This window comes from Garra rufa, chromosome 10 (assembly GCF_049309525.1).
Source record: "Garra rufa chromosome 10, GarRuf1.0, whole genome shotgun sequence".
NCBI lineage: Eukaryota > Metazoa > Chordata > Actinopteri > Cypriniformes > Cyprinidae > Garra > Garra rufa.
Window position 1 is genome coordinate 45663169 of NC_133370.1, and position 27224 is coordinate 45690392.

At 34.0% G+C, this 27224-nt stretch overlaps 1 protein-coding gene across 1 annotated transcript; it reads left to right on the plus strand.

Moving 5' to 3' along the window:
- Positions 1 to 27224, plus strand: zyg11l (zyg-11 family member, cell cycle regulator, like). The gene is made up of 15 exons (XM_073849523.1): positions 1 to 245; positions 1907 to 2072; positions 4071 to 4843; positions 5918 to 6058; positions 8728 to 8904; positions 10053 to 10117; positions 10216 to 10315; positions 11949 to 11999; positions 13669 to 13830; positions 14222 to 14269; positions 17827 to 18030; positions 18490 to 18542; positions 21962 to 22059; positions 22228 to 22377; positions 26661 to 27224. The coding sequence occupies exons 1-15, from the start codon at positions 243 to 245 to the stop codon at positions 26675 to 26677; spliced, it is 2208 nt and encodes a 735-aa protein (XP_073705624.1). The 5' UTR covers positions 1 to 242; the 3' UTR covers positions 26678 to 27224.

Below are 27224 nucleotides of genomic sequence, written 5' to 3' on the forward strand. Positions count from 1 at the left end.
CGTTGCTCCTCGTTAGTTTTTTAATAACAAACAAACAGGAAGCGACAGTTGCGCTATGAAGAACTCTTTCAGCTGTAAACAAACTGAAGTAGCGGTACTGTATTTTTCTTCCAGGAATAACTTCATTAAGAGCTCAGCGTTAGCTGCAATAATAAGATTATTCCTTTAGAGTGGAAAAACAGGCCCATATGCTTTAAGCTAACAGTTAACTGAACACTGTCAGCTGTTGCATCACGTCTATAATGGTGAGTTCATTTATTTTCTGCTCAGTAACAAACTACAAGTGGTCTAAAAACTGCTTTACATTAGGCAAGTTTGCAAATAGCAACAGTGCAGACTGTGTGTGTGTGTGTGTGTGTGTGTTTTATAATTAGACTACAGCAAAGAAACAAAGCTAAAAAAGTGGCAAAAATCATATTTTCAAATACATAAATGTATATTCTCTGTGTTTCCCACCTTTTTTATCTTCTCTTCTAACTTATAGGTTTTGGTTATTTTTTGTATATTTTTGAAAATGTATCTTGCCCCCATAAATATTTATTTCCAAGAAAATACAATCACATATAAGGAAAAGTTTATTTGTTGCCATTTCAACATATGAAAATATGGAATTGGAATGAGAATAAATAATGAATTAACAGTTTAAATGTAGGATAATGTAAAATTGGAAATGTATTTAGCTAATGCTGAAATAAATGTGTTAATATATTTTGGTGTATAAAGGTTTAAAGTAAATATATTTTCAATTTCAAATGTTTCATTGAGCTTCGCTGTTTATAACATATACATTATGGCCAAAAATAGAGATTTTTTTATTTTCTTAAAGTCTCTTCTGCTCACCAAGCCTGCATTTATTTGATCCAAAGAACAGCAAAAACAGTAAGTTTTTAAGTAAAAAAATATTTCCTACTTGAATATATTTTTAAAAATAATTAATTCCTTATATTTTTTATTTATTTCTTATTTATATTTTAAAATGTATTTATTGTAATTTATTATTGATTTCAAAGCTGAATTTTTAGCATCATTACTCCAGTCACATGATTCTTTAGAAATCATTCTAATATTCTGATTTTCTGATCAAAAAACATTTATTATTATTATGTTGAAAACAGCTAAGTAGAATTTTTTCAGGTTTCTTTAATGAATAGAAAGTGTAGAAGAACAGCATTTATCTGAAATGGAAATCTTTTATAGCATTATAAATGTCTTTATCTTCAGTTTTGATATCTTTTACAATTTAAAGCATCCCTGCAAAGTAAAATTATACATTTTTTATGATTTCCTTAAAAAAAACTGACTCCAAGCTTTTGAATGGTATATTGTATAATGTTACAAAAGCTTTTTATTTGAGATAAATGCTTTGGATCTTTCTATTCATCAAAGAATCCAAAAAGAATGTACTCAACTGGTTTAAATATTGATAATAATAATAATAATAAATCTTTCTTGAACAGCAAATCAGCATATTAGAATGATTTCTGAAGGATCATGTGACTCTGAACACTGGAGTAATGATGCTGAGAATTCAGCTTTCAAATCACAGGAATAAATTACATTTTAAAATATTTTCAAATAGAAAACAGTTTAAATAGTAAAAAAGAAAAATTCCAAAACGTTACTCTCTTTGCTGTATTTTGGATCAGATAAATGCAGCCTTGGTGAGCATTTTCTTAAAAAAAAAAAGCATTAAAAATCTTACTATTCAAAAACTTTTTACACTGGTCGTGTACACATTATATATATATATATATACAAATTAGGTTAAGGACTTTCAGAACATTTATAACCTATGTATCATTTATATGAGTCTTGAAAACATCTACTCACTGTCGAAATCAACAGACTAAAGGCATTATCAATATAATCATCAGGAACAACATTATACATATTGTTTTTGTTTCAGGATGAAGAGAGTCCTTCCTCCCTGACAGATATCAGTATGGCCTGGGTGTGTCACAATGTGGAAGTGCTTTGTGTCGCACAAGAAGACGGATCACTGAAGTTCCGCCACTGTCCTTTGTTTCCTCAAGAGTTGTCCGATCAGCTGCTGCACAAGATGGCAGATGAGGGTATGATTGCTCACTATAACCTCTCTAGTTGCATGCAAGATATACAGGTGCATCTCAATAAATTAGAATGTCATGGAAAAGTTCATTTATTTCAGTGATTCAACTCAAATTGTGAAACTTGTGTATTAAATAAATTCAATGCACACAGACTGAAGTAGTTTAAGTCATTGGTTCTTTTAATGGTGATGATTTGGCTCACATTTAACAAAAACCCACCAATTCACTATCTCAACAAATTAGAATACTTCATAAGACCAATAAAAAGACATTTTTAGTGAATTGTTGGCCTTCTGGAAAGTATGTTCATTTACTGTATATGTACTCAATACTTGGTAACGGCTCCTTTTGCTTTAAAGCCCCACTAAGTAACTTTTTTTACCTTAAAATAATGTTTCCGAACTCATGTCAGTGGTTCATCAACTCATAACAGGGTGAAACGGCACTTTTGTATTCGCTTTGCGACCCTCTATCAGCCATAACAGCACTATGTAAGTTTGGGTCGTCGGGTCGCGGTTTTGTAGTTCAAACGATACTACAAATGCGACTTGCTTCACGGCAGGCTTCACAAAAGGTTTTCATACTTTTATAAAGTCATACAACATACTCTACCTTGTCACTGGACATCGTTATTTCCAAAGCCGGTCCTGGAATGCCTTTCAAAAAAATAACGTGCACGTGACACGACGGTAGGCTAAATTATTTACGACAGCGGTAATGGACAATTCTGCTTCTAACCTGTAGAGGGAGCATTGAGGGAAAAGTTATTTAGTGTTGCTTTAATTACTGCCTCAATTCAGCGTGGCATGGAGTTGATCAGTCTGTGGCACTGCTGAGGTGGTATGGAAGCCCAGGTTTCTTTGACAGTGGCCTTCAGCTCTTCTCTTGTTCCTCATTTTCCTCTTGACAGTAGGTGAGGTCTGGTGAGTTTGCTGGCCAGTCAAGCACACCAACACCATGGTCATTTAACCAACTTTTGGCGCTTTTGGCAGTGTGGGCAGGTGTCAAATGTTGCTAGAAAATGAAATCAGCATCTTTAAAAAGCTGGTCAGCAGAAGGAAGCATGAAGTGCTCTAAAATGTCTTGGTAAACGGGTGCAATGACTTAAGTTGTGGACCAACACCAGCAGACATTGCACCTCAAATCATCACAGACTGGACTTCAAGCAACTTGGGCTATGAGCTTCTCCACTCTTCAGACTCTAGGACCTTGGTTTCCAAATGAAAAGCAAAACTTGCTCTCATCTGAAAAGAGGACTTTGGACCACTGGGCAACAGTCCATTTCTTCTTCTTCTTCTTCTTAGACCAGGTGAGACGCCTCTGACGTTGTCTGTGGTTCAGGAGTGGCTTAACAAGAGGAATACGACAACTGTGGCCAAATTCCTTGACACTTCAGTGCGTGGTGGCTCTTGATGCCTTGACCCCAGCCTCAGTCCATTCCCTGTGAAGTTCACCCAAATTCTTAAATCGATTTTGCTTGACAAGCCTCTCAAGGCTGCGGTTCTCTCACTTGGTTGTGCATCTTTTTCCTTCCACTCAACTTTCTGTTAACATGCTTGGATACAGCACTCTGTGAACAGCCAGCTTCTTTGGCAATGAATGTTTGTGGCTTACCCTCCTTGTGAAGGGTGTCAATGATTGTCTTCTGGACAACTGTCAGATCAGCAGTCTTCCCCATGATTGTGTAGCTTAGTGAATCAAACTGAGAGACCATTTTGAAGACTCAGGAAACCTTTGCAGGTGTTTTGAGTTGATTAGGCATGTCACCATATTCTAATTTGTTAAGATAGTGAATTGGTGGGTTTTTGTTCAATGTGAGCCCAAATCATCACAATTAAAAGAACCAAAGACTTAAACTACTTCAGTCTGTGTGCACTGAATTAATTTAATACACAATTTTCACAATTTGAGTTGAATTACTGAAATAAATGAACTTTTCCACAACATTCTAATTTATTGAGATGCACCTATATTACGTAATGTTCTGATTTGTTCTGTCAGGTGTCCTCAATGACAGAACCGTAGGTGTCTTCCAGAATCTGGAGCATCTGCGTTTGCGCCGCGCACACATCCAGTCCTCACAGCTCTCAGCCGAGGCCTTCAGACGTTCGCTTTGCCCTCATAAGCTCCAAGAACTCAATGCTTCACATTTACACAGCAACATCACAATCTCAGATGTTCTCCACAGTCTTACCTCCAACAAGCTCTGCAGACAGGGCCTACAGACACTGATAATGGACGGCTTGCGTCTGCACGGGGAAGCAGGTGAGGAGTCACTGCAGGCCTCCTTCAGCATGCTCCGGAGTTTGAAGAAGCTCTCGCTGGCCTGGACGGACCTGGATGACGAAGGACTGGAGGATATCTGTTCCATGCCTACGCTGGAGAGCTTGGATATCTCTGGTACAAACGTTACTGACCTCACTCCACTGTTGAATTGTCAATTACGGCTGATGTCGCTGACAGCGCATGGGCTTCAGAAATTGGAGATGCCAGCTTCCAGCTTTATCTTTCTGCTCTCCAAGCTGCAGTCGCTGAGGCACCTGGACATCTCCAATGATAGGATGATAACGGATGGAGACAATTTGGTGCAGCAGCTGCTGGAGCACCCTGAGATCCTTCCACAGCTTGTGTCTCTGGATATTTCGGGCTGGAGAGGTGTGAACGAAGCTGCCATCCAAGCCTTCGTGGAGGCACGGCCAGGGCTGAGGTTCATCGGTCTACTGGGCACTGGTGCAGGAGGATCTGAGCTGCTCTGTGGAGAAGGAAATCTGAAGGTAGGAGTTTTCGCTCACACTCAATGACCGAAAACAAGTGGTTATGAATGAAACAATTACATTTTCCATGATCTCATAAGAGTTTGTAAGTTTTAGAGTTCAAAACAACTTTGCAGGGCTTTGGACTTTGCCTAAAATGGTCACATTTGCGACCAAAAATACTAATGTGCAAGTGAGATTTTTGCTAAAATATAAATGTATTTGATTTGAACGTTTTTGCTTAATTCACCTTTCCACAAAATTAAGCAAGTCTATGCTTATAACAAGAATGAACATCAATGGGGTATTAAAACTTGTTTTCTCTTTGTATTAAGATGATTTTTCTGAGCCCAATAGCAGATATTTGTTTTTGTTTTAATCATAAACTTGTTTAATTTTGATCAATTTCTCTGAAAAACAAGACTTTTATCTTGTGTAATTTTGCTTTTCAAGTAAATGTATCTTGATTAGAGAGTCTTTTGCACTGGAACAAGGCTTTTACATTTTTTAATGTATTTATTTACTTTGATTTATTATTTTTTTAATATGAATTATGAATATGCATTAAAAATAGTGGAGATCTATTGGAAGTTGTATTTTCAAACTTTGTTGCTTATACAAGACATTTAAATTTAGAGACTATATTGGCACTTTGTGTTCCATTCGATTAATTATTTATTTTTCTTAAAAAGTCTTACATTTACCTGCATAAAAGTCATTTTGTTGTGGATTTTTGTCCTTTTTTTGTCAAAATTAAAATCAGCAATGTTGCTAGCTGAAATTATAATTTTTTTTTAAACCAAAGAGTAAAATTATAAGTGCACCTCAGGAAACATTAAATAAAACAAAAATGCAGTTTATGATTGCTTTAATCTAACTACTGGTGGTAGAGCAGACAGTGAAGCACACCGCAATTGCTTATTTTTTCAGATTTACTTATATTTCAGATTTACAATACCTGAAAGCTGAATGCAAAAACTGTCTGAATAGCTTTTAGAAAATACATTTCACTGCCTTCCCATTAATCATGTGACAGTCAGAACAGCAGATATTCCCAGGAGCTGCAAATACTTACTAATTTGTAAACATGTCCAGGTGGCTGGAGAGTCCAGTTTAACCCAGCTGTGTGAGGCCTTGAGGAGATACAGCGACCGGGAGAGTTTCATACGGGAGATTCTTGCGCATGTCTACAGTCAAACCAGTGACATGGGAGAACCGCAGCCACACATCTTAAAGGTACAAAAATGTCTTCTTTAGCAGATGATAATCTGGTGATGTGTATTTCTGAACTAAATATCAAAGGATAGACTGGTTTGTTACTTGGATCAGTGACAAATACAGTTCAAGTCTAAAGTTTACGTACACCTCACAGAATCTGCAAAATGTTAATTATTTTAATAAGAGGGATCATACAAAATGCATGTTATTTTTTATACAGTACTAACCTGAATAAGATATTTCACATAGTGTTTACATATAGTCCACAACAGAAAATAATAGTTGAATTTATAAAAATGACCCTGTTCAAAAGTTTACATACCCTTGATTCTTTCTTGATTTTTTTTGTTTAGTGATAGTTGTTCATGAGTCCCTTGTTTGTTCAGAACAGTTAAACTGCCTGCTGTTCTTCAGAAAAATACTTCAAGTCCCACAAATTCTTTGTTTTTTGTTTTTTATCATTTTTGTGTATTAGAATCCTAACTGAGGGACGCATATGCAACTAATACAGAAGGTTCAAACACTCACTGATGCTCCAGAAGGAAAAACCATGCATTAAGAGCCAGGGGGTGAAAACTTTTGAACAGAATAAAGATGTGTATATTTTTCTTATTTTGCGTAAATATCATATTTTATTTCATTTAGTGCTGCCCTTCAGAAGCTACAGGAGATACTTGCATGTTTCCCCAAAGACAAAATAAGTTAAATTTACCCCGATCTTCAAATTCAAAAGGTTTTCACCCCCCTTATTTATATCTTAATCAGGTCAATACTAAATAACAAATGACATGCATTTTGTATGATCATATTTTCTTATTTTGGTAAAATAATTAACATTTAGCAAATTCTGCAAGATGTATGTAAACTTTTGACTTTAACTGTATGAGTGTCAGTGATAAAGAAAAGGAAAATCCAATTTAAAACATGATTTAGAATTCATAAGCAAATTGTAGTTACATTGGTTTAAAATATTTGGGAATTTCCTTTCTACCATTTTCAAAAAAAAAAAAATTACATTTATCGTGAGCAATGATGTAAAAGTGACAGTTCTTGAGTCTTGAATACATGCAGGTTTACACATCTTAAATAATTATTATTATCACATTTTTTTGTGTGTTATATCATGAATGCATAAATATCATTGTGTTTGAAACGTTAACAACACATGACAGCCTGAACTATCCTTGTCTTGTCATAAAAAGGTCAAATTATCTGATATTTTAAAAGGCGTATTGACCTTCATACGCAGTCATGAGGATTGCACGAGTAATCTTTAGGATGTAAATTCCTGTTTATGTTTTTTCTGCATGTGGTTACACCGCATGACTATGATTTGGCAGACAACAGTTTCTGAAATATTAATATTTTTTTCTAATAACTACTAAATAAGTAGTAGTTCTCTTTAAGTATAAGTTTTCTTTTCAAGTATTTGTTTCTTTTACCAAGACTTTTTCTTAGTTGTGATGTCAGGACAGTTGTATCATCCACAGGTTTTAATTCATGCCTTCATTCTACTTCATTTAATTCTATGTACACTACCAGTCAAAAGTTTTTGAAAGGGTAAGATTGTATAATGTTTTTTAAAGAAGTCTCTTCTGCTCACCAAGCCTGCATTTATTTAATTGAAAGTACAGCAGAAACGGTAACATTTTGATATATTTTTACTATTAAAAATAACTTCTATTTGAATATATTGTAAAATGAACCTTATTCCTTTGATCAAAGCTACACTTTCAGCATCATTACTCCAGTTATTCACGATCCTTCAGAAATCATTCAAATATGCTGATTTACTGTTCAAGAAGCATTTCTTTTAGTATTATTATCAATATTTAAAAAAGTTGAGTATAGGATTCTTTGATGAATAGAAAGATCCAAAGATCAGCATTTATCCAAAATAAAAAGCTTTTGTAACATTATACACTATACCACTTAAAAGCTTGGAGTCTGTATAATTTTTTGTTTTTTTAGGAAAGAAATGATAGAAATGAATACTTTTATTTAGCAAGGATGCTTTAAATTGATCAAAAGTGATAATAAAGACATTTATAATGTTTCTATTGATAATGATTTCTATTTCAGATAAATGCTGTTCTTTTGAACTTTCCATTTATTAGAGAAACTTTTTTTTTACTCGGCTGTTTTCAACACAATAATACTGATAAATGTTTTTTGAGCAGCAAATCAGAATAGTAGAATGATTTCTGAAGGATCAAGTGACTGGAGGGATGATGTTAAAAATTCAGTTTTGAAATCACAGGAATAAATTACATTTTAAAATGTATTCAAATAGAAATCAGTTATTCCAAATAGTAAAACTATTTCAAAATTGCACTGTTTTTGCTGTACTTTGGATCAAATAAATGCAGGCTTGGTGAGCAGAAGAGACTTATTTAAAAGCATTAAAAAACATTTGACTGGTTGTGTATAAATTGAATTTAATTGCAATTTTTTGAATAAATGAATGGATTCAGATAAAAATGAGAATCATGGCATTGACCCACTAGGCAATTTCGTGTTGAGACATGTAAATAACTGTAAGGGAAGTTTTTAAATGGCATAGTTTAAATTACATCATGACATCCTAAACAATGCCTTAAAACTTCCTGTTACTGTAAAATAACTTGGCTCATTTAAAACAAAAAACATTGTTGTTGTGTGCTGAATGACATAACATCCTGTTTCAGCTGGTATTGGCTGGGATGCGACAGCACACAGATTCTCTGCACGTTCAGCTTGTGGCCTCTGCGTGTGTGTTTAACCTGACCGTACAAGAGCTGGTGCTGGGGATTCCCTCACGCCTGCTTGCAAATGTAATTCAGCAGCTTCTTACAGCCATGAAGACCTTCCCAAACCACGAGCAGGTATATCCATCTGAAACAGTTTGTATGATGAAGACTAAAGTTTATGAAAATTCTCTCGTCATTTACTTACTCTTAAGGCGAGACACTGCAGGTGAATAGGGTAAAATTTTTTACTACAAGTTATGACCTAACCTACCCAGTTGATTGATTACATTGATAATTGCAAACATTTTTTGTATTAAAAGTTTTCTAAAATGTTAGGTTTAAATATGCAAATGAGGTATTATTTAATTAAATCTATGCTAATTTGCATACATTTCTAGTACAAAAATCTAAACAATGAATGAAGTCAGTTTCAAAATTCTTGTTTAATTTTATTGACATATTAGAGTCAAATGTGACCCTGGACCACAAAACCAGTCTTAAGTCGCTGGGGTGTATTTGTAGCAATAGCCAAAAATACATTGTATGGGTCAAAATTATTGATTTTTCTTTTATGCCAAAAATCATTAGGAAACTAAGTAAAGATCATGTTCCATGAAGATTTTTTGGAAAATTCCTACTATAAATATATCAAAATGTAATTTTTGATTAGTAATATGCATTGTTAAGAACTTAATTTGGACAACTTTAAAGGTGATTTTCTCAGTATTTGGATTTTTTTGCACCCTCAGATTACAGATTTTCAAATAGATGTATCTCGGCCAAATATTGTCCTATCCTAACAAAACATACATCAATAGAAAGAGGGGATTTTGGGTATGTCATTTCGTCACGCCATAATTCAGAAAAAACTTAGAACAGACAGAAAACAATATTTTTTTTTTTACATTTTTGGGGAATAAAATGTTGTATAAAATCAAGCAAATTATATATGAACAAATCCTTTTGTAAAAATCTTCAGGATATAGACAGGAATAAAAATGTAAAGTTTAATGTGTGTAAGTGCTACTGAAGTGGAGATGTTTTCTTTCCACTAGTCTGAAAAAACACTTTATGAAAAACCAAAAAGCCCAAAATCTCAAAGTTTTTTTGCCTGCAGTGCCTCCCCTCAAGTTATTCCAAACCTGTTTGATTTTTTTTTGCTTCTGTTGAACACAAAAGAAGATATTTTGAAGAATAGTGGTAACCAAATAGTTGCTGGTCCCCTTTGACTTCCACAGTGTTTTTTTCCCCTCAGTATTTAAACATAATTTTTCTGCTTTTAGTTGCAGAAGAATTGCCTGCTTACTCTTTGCAGTGACCATATTTTACAGGTCGTCCCATTTGACCGGTCAGTCCACACTCATTTCCTCATTGCACTTCAGCTTGTTTAGATGTATTGTACATTGTTGAAGTGGCTTAACGTCGCTTGACCCTGTTTCCTGATAGATACGAAGCTGCTAAGCTGATAATGGTGTTGCTGGGAAATCATGAAGATCAGACGGTGCAAAGAATGGCGGTGGCTGTAGTCTCCATACTGGTGTCTAAGGTCATTACATCAACACCAGCATTTTGCTCAGTGTCTAAAACCAGTATAGACTTTGACGCTGTCAAGATTTAGCTTTCTGTGTTTTTAAATAATAGTGAATTCAAAAATAAATATAGCAGCGATTACTGTGGTTCAAGCACTTTAAGGCATTTATGCACATATGAAAAAAGACGTTATTTAGAATTTGAAATAACGCATTTTTGGTCATTTACTATAGAAATATTGTGTTATTTAAAGTTTATGTGATAGCGCCAACAGTGGTCCTATCTCCTTAAAACTTTGCATGCTTATTTAGAATCACCTGTCACATGTGCTCACCAGGTTTCATGAAGTTTTGAATTTTCCTTTAGGCTTTATAGGATTTTGGGTAAGTTCGGGCAGGCCCCTTTTCTGAACTACCCCGTTGTAGCTTTCCAAAGAGTAAATTTCAACATTTTTTATAATGAAAATATTGTTTTATAGAGAGAATTGTACTGCAGTGTTTTTGAGCAAAAATCCTAGGACTAGTTCGCAAAAGTAGTTTTTTTTACATCTTCTTAATCATTTAACAAACAGTTTGATTGACAGCAGTGGTTCTAGAGGCAAAGTTGTCCAAGATGAGGTGTTCTATCATGATTATTCGGAAAATGCATAATGTACAATCGTTTGAAAAATGCGATATTGCCCCCCACAGTGGCCGATTTCTTTCAAATTTCTCACAGACCATTGGGGCCGTGAGTCAAACAGGCCCACCATTTTTCTTTCCAATTGGCCTTGGTTAACCTTGTCTAATAGGTGCTCAATCTTCATCGGCCAATGGCAGCCATGTTTTTCTGAGATAGGGTGGATTCAGGTTTATTGGGACAATATTTCCAAGTAATTTCAATTACAAAATGTGTCCCAATCAACCTGAATTTACCCTACGCAAATGTCCTTATAGGCACTTTGGACCAAGACTGTGCACAGCCATTTTCATGCTGATAGGACAAATAGTTGTGTAGTTATAGCCTTTTTTATGGTTTTCCCTCTTAGAGCACCACCAAGTGGCCAAGCTCTGTGATTTGTGTGATTGAACGTTTTGGCGTCCCTTTGCAACAGTGAGTCGAAAGTTCAACGTTTTTGATCATTATTGATATTCACTCTCCAGAGAATCTTTCTGCACTGGTTTGGTTCCAATCGGACAAAAACCTAGGACTCGTTTACAAAAGTAGGTTTTTCAAAAAATCTGGAATACCCGAAAATGTTCCCGGGCTCACGATCGAATCTGAGGCATGTGTTTTGTCAGTCTTGAGCCACTTGAGCCTGTGACTTTTGATCACTGTAGCGCCCCAGTCAGGCTGATTGGGGCAAGCCTTGGTCATGTTGTAGGCGTTGTACTACTATGCCTCCAAATTTCAAATCTCTATGACTTATGGTTTGGTTTGCACAATCAGTTTTACATGGAGATTGCTGATCCTTGGCCATTCTAACAATTACAATAGCACTTAAAGCCTTAAAAAATAGTAGTTAGGTAGAAAAAAGTAGTGAGTGGTGTATGTGCAATATGCAAACATATTGGCATGGACTTTTGAAATCTGTTATATGAACAAACCAGCATCTAGTATTATACCATTTTTGAGGCTAGAAAATTGAACTCTCTCTCACTTTATTGCAGTTGAGCACAGAGGAGATCTCAGAACTGGGTGCAGAGGAATTCATAATGAAGGTAAATGCTATTTTCACAGGTGGTTTTATTTGCTGTTGCTTTTTTAATCCATGTGCGTTGCTGAAAATCCTTTGCCTAACTGGGTGTCGCAGTCAAAAATTGCTTGTAAATCTCGTTTTGCTGTATTATCATCCAATCTTGCATCCAATCTTTGTTAACTTTTTTTTTTCTATTAATGTAGGTTTTGCATTTTTTTAGACTTGATTGATCATAGGAGCTTGCACATCAGTTTTTGAGTGAATGTTGCCAAAATTATCCTCAAATTATGCTTTTTCACTAATTTTGGAATTAGTTCTGAAAGGAAAGGCAAAACTTGTGCTAACTGAAAGAAAACAAGTTGATAAAAAGATTAAATCCAATATTTGGGAATGATGTAGGATAAGATATTCAGAAGGATTTTTTTTTTGTTTTAGTCCAATGTAGTAACATTAAATAGCATTTTTTGGGGAAAATAAAATCCTCTCCGGGTCAGAATTACTGGAACACAACATGAACCCTCATAATCAAAATTAGAGTTTATGTTTTTTAGTCCATGTCTGTTAGCTTTAAAGTCATTTATATACTAGCATACTCCTAAAAGTTAACAAAATAGCTCAGAACATATATCCACCTTATTTTTCCCATAAATTTTATGGATCTGGCTTCCGGTCTCATCCACGTCCAGCTATTTTTAGCTGTACAAAACAGCTTGTTTTGCTGCTTAATATTGCAAATTGGTGTGTCTTAACATTTTATTTTAATATATGTGACCCTGGACCACAAAACCAGTCTTAAGTCGCTGGGGTATATTTGTAGCAATAGCCAAAAATACATTGCATGGGTCAATTTTTGATTTTTCTTTTATGCCAAAAATCATTAGGAAATTAAGTAAAGATCATAATCCATGAAGATTTTTTGTAAAATTCCTACTGTAAATATATCAAAATTTAATTTTTGATTTGTAAAATGCATTGTTAAGAACTTAATTTGGACAACTTTAAAGGTCATTTTCTCAGTATTTTGATTTTTTTTGCACCCTCAGATTCCAGATTTTCAAATAGATGTATCTCAGCCAAATATTTTCCTATCCTAACAAACTATGCATCAATAGAAAGCTTATTTATTGAGCTTTCATATGATGTATAAATCTCAGTTTTGTAAAATTTTACCTTATGACTGGTTTTGTGGTCCAGGGTCACATATTATCTTAATTATGAGAACACTCATAATAATGTAGTGCAAACAGTTTTACAGTTTACTGCATGTTGTTATTCTTGTCATTATTTCCCTACAGCGGCTAATGAACCGGAAGTCTCACCTGTAGGCTTACATCTGCTTTGAAAAATAATGTGGATTCAATTTAGATTCCCATAAGGTTAAATGGATCATACATATTCATATTAATAGCAAGTCATCCCAGACTGTAATGCAATCTTAAGATATTAAAAAAGACAGGCCTTTAATATGTCCAACCCTATTTATTTCAGCAAATACGTCAGCACACGTTCTTCAAACCATTTCATGTGGCCACACGCTAACCATACTATCACATGCGTTGTGTTCTTTCTGTTCCCTAAAGTATTATAGGATATGTGAATGGCTAATGATTCTATTGCAAATGACTGAATAGACAGATGAATCACAAATAGACCAAACCAATGCATTTATTCCTCTTTGTGTGTAAATACAGCAGTTGCTAAGTATCGTCCAGCAGAAGGCCTCTCTGGGAGTAGTGGACTCCACTCTGAAGTTTGCATTGAGCGCTCTGTGGAACTTGACAGATGAGACGCCCACTGCGTGTCGCCATTTCATTCAATGCCAAGGAATAGAGCTCTACATGGAACTACTGGAGGTGAAAACACACAATGGGTTTCCATGTTTTATGGGTTTATTCTACAGTCACAATGGTTTTTCTACTGTACAAAGTGTATTTTTTATCTCCTAAACCTACCTCTTACATAAAACTTGCTATTTTTACATTTTCAAAAAACATAATTCTGAATGATTTTTCCTCATAGAGAGCAAAAAATGGACAAAAATGGTCAAAAAATACTGGTATTACTATACTTATGGAGACATTTTTGGTGACATTTTTGCTTTATATTTTGATTTATAGAAAGGACAAGTCAGAGCCAGTTTGCAAATTTAACAGAAAATCATGTAGTGCATTGAAAATTAGTGTATAGAAAATTACTTTGAGGTTGTTAATTTCCTGAATCTTATTATTCTTCTCTACTCCACAGTCTTATTATTCTGAGTCTTCGATCCAGCAGAAGCTCCTGGGCCTTTTGGTAAATGCATTTATTTTTAACATTTTATAGTAGTATTGGTGGAAATTTATAGATTAATTACTAGATTAAGTAAACGCCTCACATATTCTGACATGTCCACTTTTGGCACATACAAATCTAAAAGTACTTCAAAATATAGCAGCAAGCAGTGATGACCAGGGTTAAAGCACTTTAAGGCATTTAAGCACATATGAAAAAAGACATTACATATTATTTAGTGTAACCGGTATAGTCTGCGTTGTGTTTTCTTTCTGTTGCACGAGTAACCAGACGGACATCAAGTGACGGTTCAACTGCTGCTTTAATCTGATAACACAGAATATGATTTTTAGCAGTGTGTTTTCGCCCTTTTCGTACTTTCTCTCCCATGCGGAGACAGCGCAGAAAGGGCGCGCAGAGGAAAGGAAATACAACTTTTAAACAACAAACTCAACAAGTGACAAAACAGCATACCTGATAACACAGAATATGATTTTTAGCAGTGTGTTTTCGCCCTTTTCGTACTTTCTGTTAAAGGAGAAAGTGCAACTCATTTAGCATATACATCGAACGCATCGACGAAACATCAAAATTAAATCACAATCTTAATAAAAACGAATTAATGAGAATAACAAAATATACATGAAGAATAGAGTCAAATATATGATTTAAAGAGGAAAACTATCTTTTAAAGTGATATAAAAGTTAGAGATGACATCAGATTAATTGGAGCTTGACAGAAACCCACCTCTCCCATGCGGAGACAGCGCAGAAAGGGAAGAGGTGGTGCAAAGACAGGAAATTAAGATTTACGCTGCTGAAGAAATTTAAAGGGGAAGATGCACACACAGATAGGCATATCAGGTATACTTAACATTTTTTGTGTAATTCTATATACAAAATGAACATTACTTTTAATACCTGTTACATTAGCAAGCCTGCAACCACCTAAATCAATGATTAAAAAAGCATTTTTGGCAAATCCAGGTAATTTACCATAGGAATACGATGTTTTTTTTAATGTTTTTAATGACTGTTATAGCGTCACCTGTTATCTCTGTAAAACTTTGCATGCTTGTTTAGAATCACCTGTTGCATGTGCTCACCAGGTTTGTGAAGCTTTGAGTTTTTGTTTTAGATTTATAGGCTTTTGGGCATGTTTGGGCAGGCCCTTTTTCTAATTAAACAAGCCCATTATATCCTCCCAAAGGGTAAATTCCAACTTTTTTTGATAATCATTGACAGAGTGTACAGTAGTGGGTTTTTTTTTTCAGACTGAGTGAAAAAAACTAGATTTAGTTCGCAAAAGTAGGTTTTTTACATCTTCTTAATCATTCAACAAATTTAAATTAGCAGTAGTGGTTTTAAATGCAAAGTTGTCAGGAATGTTGGAATCATATGATACGAACATTGTGCGTATTTGCAAAAAAACAAAAACAAAAAAAAAAACGGGCAATGTACAATCGTTTACGCCTTTAAAAAATGCGATATCGCCCCAATGGCCGATTTCTTTCAAATTCTTTCAAATTTCATGCCGTTTAAAAGTTTAGCTGCTTTAGTAAAAATGGCCCTGCCCCTTTTGAACATTTTGCCGTCCCTTTGCGACGTTGAGTCGAAAGTTCAACTTTTATGGATAATTATTGATATTCACTCTCCAGAGTATCTTCCTGCATGGGTTTGGTTCCGATCAGGTGAAAAACCTAGAACTAGTTAGCAAAATTAGGTTTTTCAAAAAATCCCAAATAGCCCAAAATTTTCAGTAATGATCAAATCTGGTTTGATGCTTCAAGAGCCAAGGATTCCAAAGACATAAGACACTAAAGTCTGAAACTAACAGTTTAAGAGTTATGAGTGATTTTGTGCTATTGATTGCTATAGCGCCTGTCTGATCAGTTTTACGTGGAAAATGCTGATTCTGACAATTACAATAGGGTTTCAGCATTACACGCTTGAACACCTAATGACTCATCATGTATTGTTCACAGATTTGATGACCAATGGTCCGCAAAGAATTAAAATATTAGTAATAATAGATGAACAATGGCTAATTGTAACAAGTAAAGTTCCTTAAACTATTCAGAATATGCTTATTTGTTTATTGAAGTATTTTAATTTTTTTTTAGAAATGCATAAATTGTATACAAATTTGACTCTTAATATATAGTATGTCAATATTGTAGTACTGGTTTCTTGTTGATAGTGTAAGGTAAATGGTAGTTTGTATGTCTAACTCTGTATCTGTTAAAGTGAGAGGCTGAATCAAACTCCTACATCACTTTTGCAACTATAAAGGATATTGGTATATTTTTAAAAAATGCACTAATTTACTAATCAATTTGAACATTTAAAGTTGTATAATTTAAAATGTGTCAAAGAAGTCAAAAGTTTACATACACCGTGCAGAATCTGCAAAATGTTTATTATTTTACCAAAATTATATTTACAAAATGCATATTATTTTTTTATTTAGTACTGACCTGAATAAGAAATTTCAAAGATGTTTACATTTAGTCCACAAGATAAAATAAGACTTGAAATAAAAAAAATTACTCTTTCCAGAAGTTTACATTCGCTTGATTCTTTAATACTGTGTTGTTACCTGAATGATTCACAGCTGTGTTTTTTTGTTTAGTGATAGTTGATCATGAGTCCCTTGTTTGTCCTGAAGAGTTAATCTGCCTGCTGTTCTACAGAAAAATTCTTCAGGTCCCACAAATTCTTTGGTTTTGCAGCATTTTTGTGTATTTGAACCCTTTCCAACAATGATTGTATGATTTTGAGATCCATCTTTTTTACACTGAGGACAACTAAGGAACTCCTATGCAACTATTACAGAAGGTTAAAACGTAAGAACATGCAATAAGAGATTTGTAAATCAGGGTAAAGTTATCTTATTTTGTCTTTTGGGAAACATGTAATATCTTCTGTAGCTTCTGAAGGGCAGTACTAAATAAAAAATGTTATATTTAAGAAAAATGTAGCTTACACATCTTCATTCCGTTCAAAAGTTTTCACCCCATCTCTTAATACATTGTGTTTTCCTTCTGGAGCATCAGTGAGCGTTTGAACCTTCTGTAATAGTTGCATATGAGTCCCTCAGTTGTCCTCAGTGTGAAAATATGGATCTCAAAATCATACAGTCATTGTTGAAAATGGTTCAAACACACAAAAATGCTAAAAAAAAAACAAAACAAAGAATTTGTGCGACCGTTTTGAACGGGGTCATTTTTATACATTCAGTTTTTCGTCTTTTATGTGAAATATCTTATTCAGGTCAGTACTAAATAAAAAAAATAACATGCATTTTGTATGATCCCTGGTAAAATAATGAAAATTTTGTTTGTAAACTTTTGACTTCAACTGTATGTTATGAACATGACTTCAACCTAGACTAACAAAATGCAACTTTTTCATGCCATGTTTTATCTGTGTTAACATGTATCACCTGTTCTGTTCTTTCCAGTGGAATTGTGTGGATTTTATTATTATAAATATGTCTTAAAGTGTATCTACTTTCAATTATGCATAAATTGCTCAACACTAAAATCGGCTCATCTTGTCCTCTCTCTGTGCTCCAGAATAATGTAGCAGAGGTGGAGGAGCTGCGGATGGAGCTGATGATCGAGGATCTGGTGGAGCACATTCTCTCACTCCTCATCAACCCAGTGGTGGAGGTGAACATCAGTTACTTTGCCGGAGGGATCCTGGCTCATCTCGTCTCAGTCAGGGGGCCGGTGTGGAGTCTGGACGCTGAGCTGCATAGCACAGTGCAGGAGAAACTGGTGTGTGTGTGTGTGTGTGTGTGTGTGTGTGTGTGTGTGTACCTGGTATTCATCACGTTGTGGGGACCAAATGTCCCCACAAGGATAGGAATACCAGTAGATTTTGACCTTGTGGGGACATTTCTCAGGTCCCCATGAGGAAACAGGCTTATAAATCATGCACAATGAGTTTTTTTGATGAAGTAAAAGTGTGCACAATCTCCTGTGAGGGCTAGGTTTAGGTGTAGGGTAGGTGTAGGGCGATAGAAAGTACGGTTTGTACAGTATAAAAACCATTACGCCTATGGAATGTCCCCATAAAACATGTAAACCCAACATGTGTGTGTGTGTGTGTGTGTGTGTGTGTGTGTGTGTGTGTGTGTGTGTGTGTGTGTGTGTGTGTGTGTGTGTGTTCATAATATGCATGTGTTGTCTGTTTATCTGTCTTATCTCTATAAGCTGAATCTCTTTCTCTTTTAGCACTCCTCTGTCCTGTCATGGAGTTCTCCTGAGCATGCAATGGTTTCCTACCGGTAAGTGTCTAAATGTATACTTTATATTGGAAATACTGTATTTATATAATAGTATATAACAACTCATACAAAAGACTGGACACACCTAATCATTTATTATTTATTTTGTTACCAATGCAAGATAAAGCAAATGCTAAATGAAACATTTTCAGTAATAATAATAAACTGCGGCCAAATATTGCAGACAGTTATGCTTAATGCATTGAGAGAAGCATTGTACATATGTGACCCTGGACCACAAAACCAGTCATCAGGTTAAATTTGACAAAACTGAGAATTATACTTCATATGGAAGCTCAATAAATAAGCTTTCTATTGATGTATGGTTTGTGAGGACAGTACAATATTTGGCCGAGATACATCTATTTGAAAATCTGGAATCTAAGGGTGCAAAAAAATCAAAATACTGAGAAAATCACCTTTAAAGTTGTCCAAATTAAGTTCTTAACAATGCATATTACTAATCAAAAATTACATTTTGATATATTTATAGTAGGAATTTTACAAAAAAATCTTCATGGAACATGATCTTTACTTAATTTCCTAATGATTTTTGGCATAAAAGAAAAATCAATAATTTTGATCCATACAAAGTATTTTTGGCTATTGCTACAAACATACCCCAGCGACTTAAGACTGGTTTTGTGCTCCAGGGTCACATATTAGAATGATAGTGAAGTCAACAAAACTACGATGTTACACAAATGGAATTATGGGAATTATGTAGTGAAATTTCACTTCAACTGTTGAAAACAAACTGTACTTCTTTAAAGAATCTTTTTTATACACTACCAGTCAAATGTTTTTGAACAGTAAGCTTTTTATTGATTTTTAAATTTACATTTATTTGATCCAAAATACAGGAGAACAGTAATATTGTGAATTATTTTTACTATTTAATTTTTTTTTGTGAAAGAAATGATAGAAATGAATACTTTTATTTAGCAAGGATGCTTTAAATTGATCAAAAGTGATGATAAAGACATTTATAATGTTACAAAAGATTTCTATTTCAGATAAATGCTGTTCTTCTGAACTTTATATTCATCAAAGAAACCTGAACCTCATGTGACTGGAGTACTGATTCTAAAAATTCAGTTTTTAAATCACAGGAATAAATTACATTTTAAAATATATTCAAATAAATGCAGGCTTGGTGAGCAGAGAAGACTTCTTTAAAAAAAAAAAGTTGAATTAAGTAGATTTTTCTAAGCCCATAAGCAGACATTTGTTCTTGTTTTAATCATAAACTCATTTAATTTTGATCAATTTCTCTTAAAACAAGATTTTTATCTTATGTCATTTAGCTGTTTTCAACATAACAATAATAATAAATGTTTTTTGAGTAACAAATCATAATATTAGAATGATTTCTGAAGGATCATGTGACTGGAGTAATGATGCTAAAAATTCAGTTTTGAAATCACAGGAATAAATTACATTTTAAAATATATTCATTTTGAAATAGATTTATTATTTAAAATGTTACTGTTTTTGCTGTACTTTGGATCAAATAAATGCAGGCTTGGTGAGCAGAAAAGACTTCTTTAAAAACATTAAAACTCTTACTGTTCAAAAACGTTTGACTGGTAGTGTACAGTATGTCTACAAAATTAGTTTGGTCAGAAGCTTTCTGATTAAAAGAAAAACGATCATGAGAACTACTTTTAAGTCTGTATGAAATTGTAATGGAGTGAAAAAAATACAGTTTTATTTCTTGTAAATGTTATTAACTTACCAATAAACAACAAGAACTTGTGCTTAAATTCAGTTTAAGCCATATACCCTATGGTTTTAACTGAACTTAAGTATAAGTTTGTGTTCTTTTTTGGCAAATACCGAACTCTTATATATTATAGATAGATATTTTTAGATTTTTTTGCAAACATATTTGATTGCTGTATTAAATGTCATGATTGACAACAATTGCATTTATCTCACCCAAACAGATATTCCAAAAAACTAATTTCAAGCACCTAGGCAGAAGCTTTTTGATCAAAAAGATCATTGGATAAGAAAATAAGAAAATATATGGGCAAATTCAAGGAATAGTTTATCCAAAAATGATTCATCCTCATTAACTGATGCCACCTACTGGACTAGAGTGTATACACTGCGAAAAATGCTTTTCTTAGATTCTTTGTCTTGTTTCCAGCCAAAATACCTAAACAATTCTTAAATCAAGAAGGATTTTCTAGACAAGGAAAAATTATTGTCTTGTTTTCAGAAAAAAAACAAGTCAAAATTAAGTGTGTTTTTGCTTGAAACAAGCAAAAATAACCTGCCAATGGGGTAAGAAAAATAATCTTGTTTTCTGTTTGAAATAAGATTTTTTTGCTTACCCCATTGGCAAATTATTTAGCTTTTTCTGAGGAAAAACTCACTTCATTTTGATTTGTTTTTTCTGAAAATAAGAAAATAATTTTACTTGTCTAGAAAATCCTTCTTGATTTAAGTATTTTTAGATATTTTGGCTGGAAACAAGACAACAAATCTAAGTAAGAAAAGCATTTTTTGCAGTGTAGTGCTGAATAATGCACAGGAGAACCTGGACTGATGTACATTTATATATACAAATGCTTACAGGGATAGTTCATCCAAAAATGTAAATGCAGAACACAAATTAAGATATTTTGGGGATTTTTTTTTTGTGGCTCAACTATCCCTTTATATATCAGGTTGTTTTTCATCAAAGCATTTGATGCAATTGCAAAATAATCAGAAAGCCAGTACACTGCAAAAATGCTTTTCTTATTAAGATGTTTTGTCTTGTTTCCAGCCAAAATATCTAAAAATTCTTAAATCAAGAAGGATTTTCTAGACGAGTAAAAATTATTTTCTTGTTTTCAGAAAAAACAGAACAAGCTAAATAATCTGCCAATGGGATAAGCAAAAAAAAAATCTTATTTCAAACAGAAAAACAAGATTATTTTACTTACCCCATTGGCAGATTATTTTGCTTGTTTGAAGCAAAAATGCACTTAATTTTGACTTGTTTTTTTCTGAAAACAAGACAGATTTTTACTCATCTAGAAAATCCTTGTTGATTTAAGATTTTTTAGATATTTTGGCTGGAAACAAGACAAAAAATCTAAGTAAGAAAAGCATTTTTTTGCAGTGTAGTTTTTTCCCGGCACTCTTTTAAGCATTAAAGTGAGTCTCAATGTATGGTCATTGAATTTAATTTACCCAGCTAACTATTCATTAAAAATCTTGTTTTGTATTTTTAAGCAAGAAAGTTTACGTCCAGAATACAGAAGGGACAAAAACGAATGACTGATAAATGTTCTGCTCACTTTTTTCCATGCATATACAACCCTGTTTATTGTATTTGAATGACAATACAGTATAAGAATACCATTCAAAATCTAAAATAGTTGTACAAATGTGGAATGGAACTATTCAACTCTCTTTCTCAGGACACTCCAGCCTTTCTATCCTTTGCTACACGTTTCTCAGTGTTCGGGTGTTCAGCTCTGGGCTCTCTGGGCCATTCAGTTTGTCTGCTGTCAGAATGGTAAGAAAAATCAAGAGAGATTAATAAACAGCATGCTTTTTGAGTTGCATGTTAAATCCCTGTTATATTTGCTGTTGCATTTCACAGATATAAGTACAAAAACAGTACTGATAATGGTGTACTGTTTATAGTTTACAGTGTGATTATAGTCACATTCTGTTGTTGTAGCCCCTCAGTACTGTGATATGCTTCAGACTGAAGGAGGAACAGACATACTGAGGGTCTTGAGCTCCCATCCAGACACACACAGTGATGTGAAGTGTCTGACAGAAAATATCCTGAAGATACTAGAGCGAAATCTTCATCCTGCAAGCTCAGGTACAAAACGAAAACGTGCTAACATTGTCAGTATTAAAGCAGGATAAATAAATTACCACATGCTATGATCTTGACTTATAAATGTTGCTCTTTGCTACATATTAGATTGAAAATGTATTCTGCCCTCCAAAGGCAAAGCGCAGTAACTACACATTTGGTCAAAATTGAGTTGAGGAGAGTGTCAACATGTTTGACTAGCTGTTGTAAAAACTTTAAAGGCATTTTTCTCAGTTTCAGTGTTCTCGTAGTTACTGCACTTTGCCTTTGGAGGGCAGTATTGCTTAAAGGTGCTGTATGTGAAATGTAACAATATCAAAATCTCTCGGTATGGTAATACCTCCACATGAAGTTTATATTGCAATATTTAAAGGGGTCATGTGATGCGGTTTCTTGTTTTCCTTTCTCTTTGGAGCTGTTTGTGCATAGATAAGATCTGTAAAGTTGCAAAGCTTTTCAAAGGGTTAAGGCTATAAAGTGGGGCAATTCCAACGTTGCAAGGACAGTCTGCGCTTCTGACTGACGGCTTGTAAGTACGTTAATATATTTAAAGAATTCAGTACTGACTATTCAAATAGAAGTTTTGAGCAGTGTAGAGTAGTGCTTGTTGTTTCTCGTTCTACGATCGCAAATGCAGACGCAAAACGTAAAAAGACAGTATGAGTCATTATAATCAGTAGTTATATCCAAGGCCGTAACCAGGGTTTCAAAATTAGTGAGGTCCGAAGTAAGGTGTTAAGAATTGTGCTATAATAACACCCCCACAAAAGCACTAATACGGTCTGTTACCATGGTAAATTTGCGCGTGAAATTGAAGATTGCACGCAACAAGCGCAGTAGCCTATGACTGACAGGACTGGAAAGTTCTTTTTTTTTTTAGGTGAGGGAATTTTTATTTTATAACAAGTTATAAAAATAATTTTTGAATAATGACACTGACATAAAACTTGACAACATCTCATTCGACCATAGATACTGAATGAGGAAAAAGCGTTTTTCTCCTACTGATAGAGGAGTCAACCGCTTTCACGCACGTCTTTCAAAATAATAGTATAGCATCAGAAAAAACTGAATTACGTTTGTTGTTTCTTTGACTGACCATTCAAAACGTTTTTGCGACCCACCAGTTGAGAAACACCGCTTTAATTAATGTTTTTTGACGACTTGAGTTTAACTAAAGAGCATGAGACGTCTTCCTGCTGGCCAGTAACGTTGATGTTATTTGGCATAGTAGCCTATTTCATTCTGTGACAAACAGATTTGTATTATGCTATTGTTTTTGATAGTATTATACATTTATTTCGGATATTAACGATGATCACTGCGTTTGTCTGACCGATTGTGGTATCGTCCTGTCAGCAATTAAGTTACAGATTGTCTATAAGCTTTTTTTATGAATGTACAATGTTGCCAGATATTGCTACGAAAAACGAGCAATTACAAAAAGAAGGAAAAAGATATCCGAAATAAGTTTAAAGCTTGTGTTTTGTAAATAAGATTAATATATCACTAACACTAACGTTCAACTTTCCACTTTGTAAATGTCCACTTTATAAAAGTGTCACACACACTAAATTGGAAAAACGAGTCAAAAAACACGTATAATAGGTGGATCTGGCAACCCGCACTCTTACTCGACGCGCTCTCAAGCCCGGTTCACTGCGCTAGCTTCTGGCAGCAACATGAATTGCAAACACTCATGTGATATGAGGTGGTTTAAACGGCTAAATAACCATTCAGAGAGCTTGACATTTTTTTTTTTTTTGGAAAAAAAATGACAGAGGTCCAGACCTCGGTGACCTCATAGCTGGCTACGGCCATGGTTATGTCCCCACTAGATAATAAGTTTTATTGTTTCTGTCTCGTCGCGCCGAGAAACGGCATGGTAAAGGAACGTAACATTTCCGTCACACGCTTGAGGTAATCGGCCAATCACAACACACCGGATAGCTGGCCAATCAGAGAACACCTCAGTTTCCATCAAGGATGAGTTTTGTAAAAATCAAAGCATTTCAGAAAGGCGGAGCAGAAAGGAGTATATTATAGCAATATTAAAGGAGTATAGTATAACAATAATGTATAGTATGTGTAAAATAATGTTTTTTGAACCTCAAACATATGCATAAACACATTGCATTACAGCAAATACACAAAATAAAGCTGTTTTTAGCAACAGCATATGATCCCTTTAAAAAAAGACTTAAGACTTGGAAAAAAATGAAAGTTTAAAGGTAAATTATTTTATCCAATACACTTTGAGAGGGAAATTAAGAGCTCTAGCACATGTTCTTAACTAAGAAAACTTAAGTCAGAAAAAAGAAAAAAGACTTGTACCTGAACTTTAAAGGAGACTCAACCCGGTTTTTAATTGTGTTATACTGTCTAAATTGTATTTACAGTGGTGTTTTAGGGATCCAAACTAATTCGAATATAATAATAATAATGACAACAATTGTATATTATTGTTATTCATATGACACTAATATATTTTTATGTATTGTAAAACCATAGCACTGTAAAATAAATAAAAATGAATATTTCATTGGTATATTATTTTTGCTTTACACTACGGTAGGGAAATTACAATACTTCTTTCCTAATTTCTACACTTGAAGGACATTTTTTTTTTTGGACTGCGGAAACGTTACCCATTTAAACTGCTAGCTGTCAGCAATTCGTACTGCACTTTTAAGCTTTTATTTTGACGAAAAATTCCAGCTTCAGTGAAAACAGGCTCACAAAAATGTGTCTCACTACAAATGTAGTGAAATGCTGTAATCATCTGCTCATTAAGATGTTATTTTCAAATATGAAAATAAAGAAATAACTGGTGGCCGTTGCATTCCCAAACACACGCTAAACTCACAGCACATGCAATAAATTCATTTGCTGTGAACTGAGCCGTTCTGAGGTGCGGAAAACACTGGATCACAAGCTGATCATCTGAACATAGTGTGCACTTTGCTTTGCTTTTGAAGCGACTTTTGAAGCGGGATTAAGCCTTATTGTGCTTTCGGTTTTAGTTTGTTTGACAGATACTGTGTCAAAGCATAATGGCCCAAAACACGGCTTTAAAGACCTTTTATGTTAGTATAAGAAGTTTAAGGGGAGACACTGCAGGCAAAAAAGCAGTTTTTTTATACACAAGTTTGAGATTTTGGGCTTTTTGTTTTTTCAGGCTAGTGGAAAGAAAACACCCAAAAGACACTGTTAAGTGTTTTATAGCACTTTATCTATTTTTGTCAATAGATTTCAATTATAATCCATATTTTGCAAGGCCGTTTTCTCAAAATGAGTTTTTTCTCCTACACTGAGCCATAAATCTCCACTTCAGTAGCACTTACACACACCAAACTTGACATGTTTATTCTTGTCTATATCCTGAAGGTTTTTCCAGAGGAATTTGTTCTTATATAATTTGCTTAATTTTATACATTTTATTTTCCCCAACATGGTAAAAAAAAAACATGTGTTCTGACAAAATGAGATTTGACTCTAATATGTCAAAAAAAATAAACAAGAATTTTGAAACTGACTTCATCCAGTGTTTAGATTTTTGTACTAGAAATGTATGCAAATTAGCGCATATTTCATTAAATAATGCCTCATTTGCATATTTAAATCTAACATTTTTTTTTACCCTATTCACACCTGCAGTGTCTCGCCTTAAATATATTTTTAGAAAATCTACACTTTTTGCCCGGAAGACCTATCATTTCGTTTTGCCATCGCGATACCACAATATTGATTATACGTTACATCCCTAGCTGTATGTAATGTTTTTGATTGCACTGAAGTATAAAAATACCACAATATGTTTGAAGATATTTAGTAAACATGCTAAATATCATACTTGTTCCACAAAAAACAATGCTACAGCCAGTTACTTTACTTTAAAATGTGCATTCGGTGTTGGAATGTCTGTTTTTGAGGGGTTTATGTGACTCCCCGGGTTGCCATATTGTGGAAAACACAGCGTATTGAAGCAAATGGTTCAGAGATTGCAAATTGTGCCTGACCTAAAAAAAAGCCTTGGCATCCATCTAAAAGATCTATGACCAGAGGAAAATTAAAAAGTGGATAAATCAACTCATCACCTTCCATTATCATTTGCGCTTGTTTCTGTTGTGCGATCCTCAATCTGGCAACCCATGGAACATCTGGACACAACTCCCTCTTTTCAACCACCTGCTGTCAACATCACATACTGCACCTATAAGCAATAACTCTTAAATATCTGTATTTTCAGAATTTCAGAACACTGATTTTCTTCTTGCTTTTTCTAGTGGAGGATTTTCATTGACGTCACAGAAAAACTGGATTCATTAAGGGATGTGCCACTATGTGTGCTGATACGGAGGCATTTCAGAACATTTTAGATTCAACAAAAGAGAGCAAGCACTTTGCTGGTTTATTAAAAAAAATTATTTTGCTTAAACTTAGAGAAATATTTTATTTTCTGTTTGTTATGAAAGTGTGTGATTTGTTAAACTGTGAAAAGGTGATTGTTTTCAAATAGGTTTCACAAACACTTTTACAGATATATATATAATCCTTGTTGAGTATGGCATGGAGAAAAGGGAAAAGAGAAAAGGATAAGATTACAAAATAATAATCGCACAAGAGTCCAGTAGATGGTGGTATGCTCTAGGTTCGGTATTTGCCAATAAACAACAAATATATAGCATATATGGCTTTAACTGAACTTAAGCACAATTTCTTGTTGTTTATTGGCAAGTTAATTACATTTACTAGAAATAAATAAAAAAAACTGTTTTTTTACTCCATTACAATTTCATACAGACTTTAAAGTAAAGTGCATATTTCAAATATGTTATCATTAAATGAAT

What these genes read in the sequence shown, in the direction of transcription:
- zyg11l (XM_073849523.1), top strand. An exon ending in CATGCAATGGTTTCCTACCG is followed by an intron (nt 18,543 to 21,961) that starts GTAAGTGTCTAA and finishes TCTCTTTCTCAG; the next exon opens with GACACTCCAGCCTTTCTATC. An exon ending in GTTTGTCTGCTGTCAGAATG is followed by an intron (nt 22,060 to 22,227) that starts GTAAGAAAAATC and finishes CTGTTGTTGTAG; the next exon opens with CCCCTCAGTACTGTGATATG.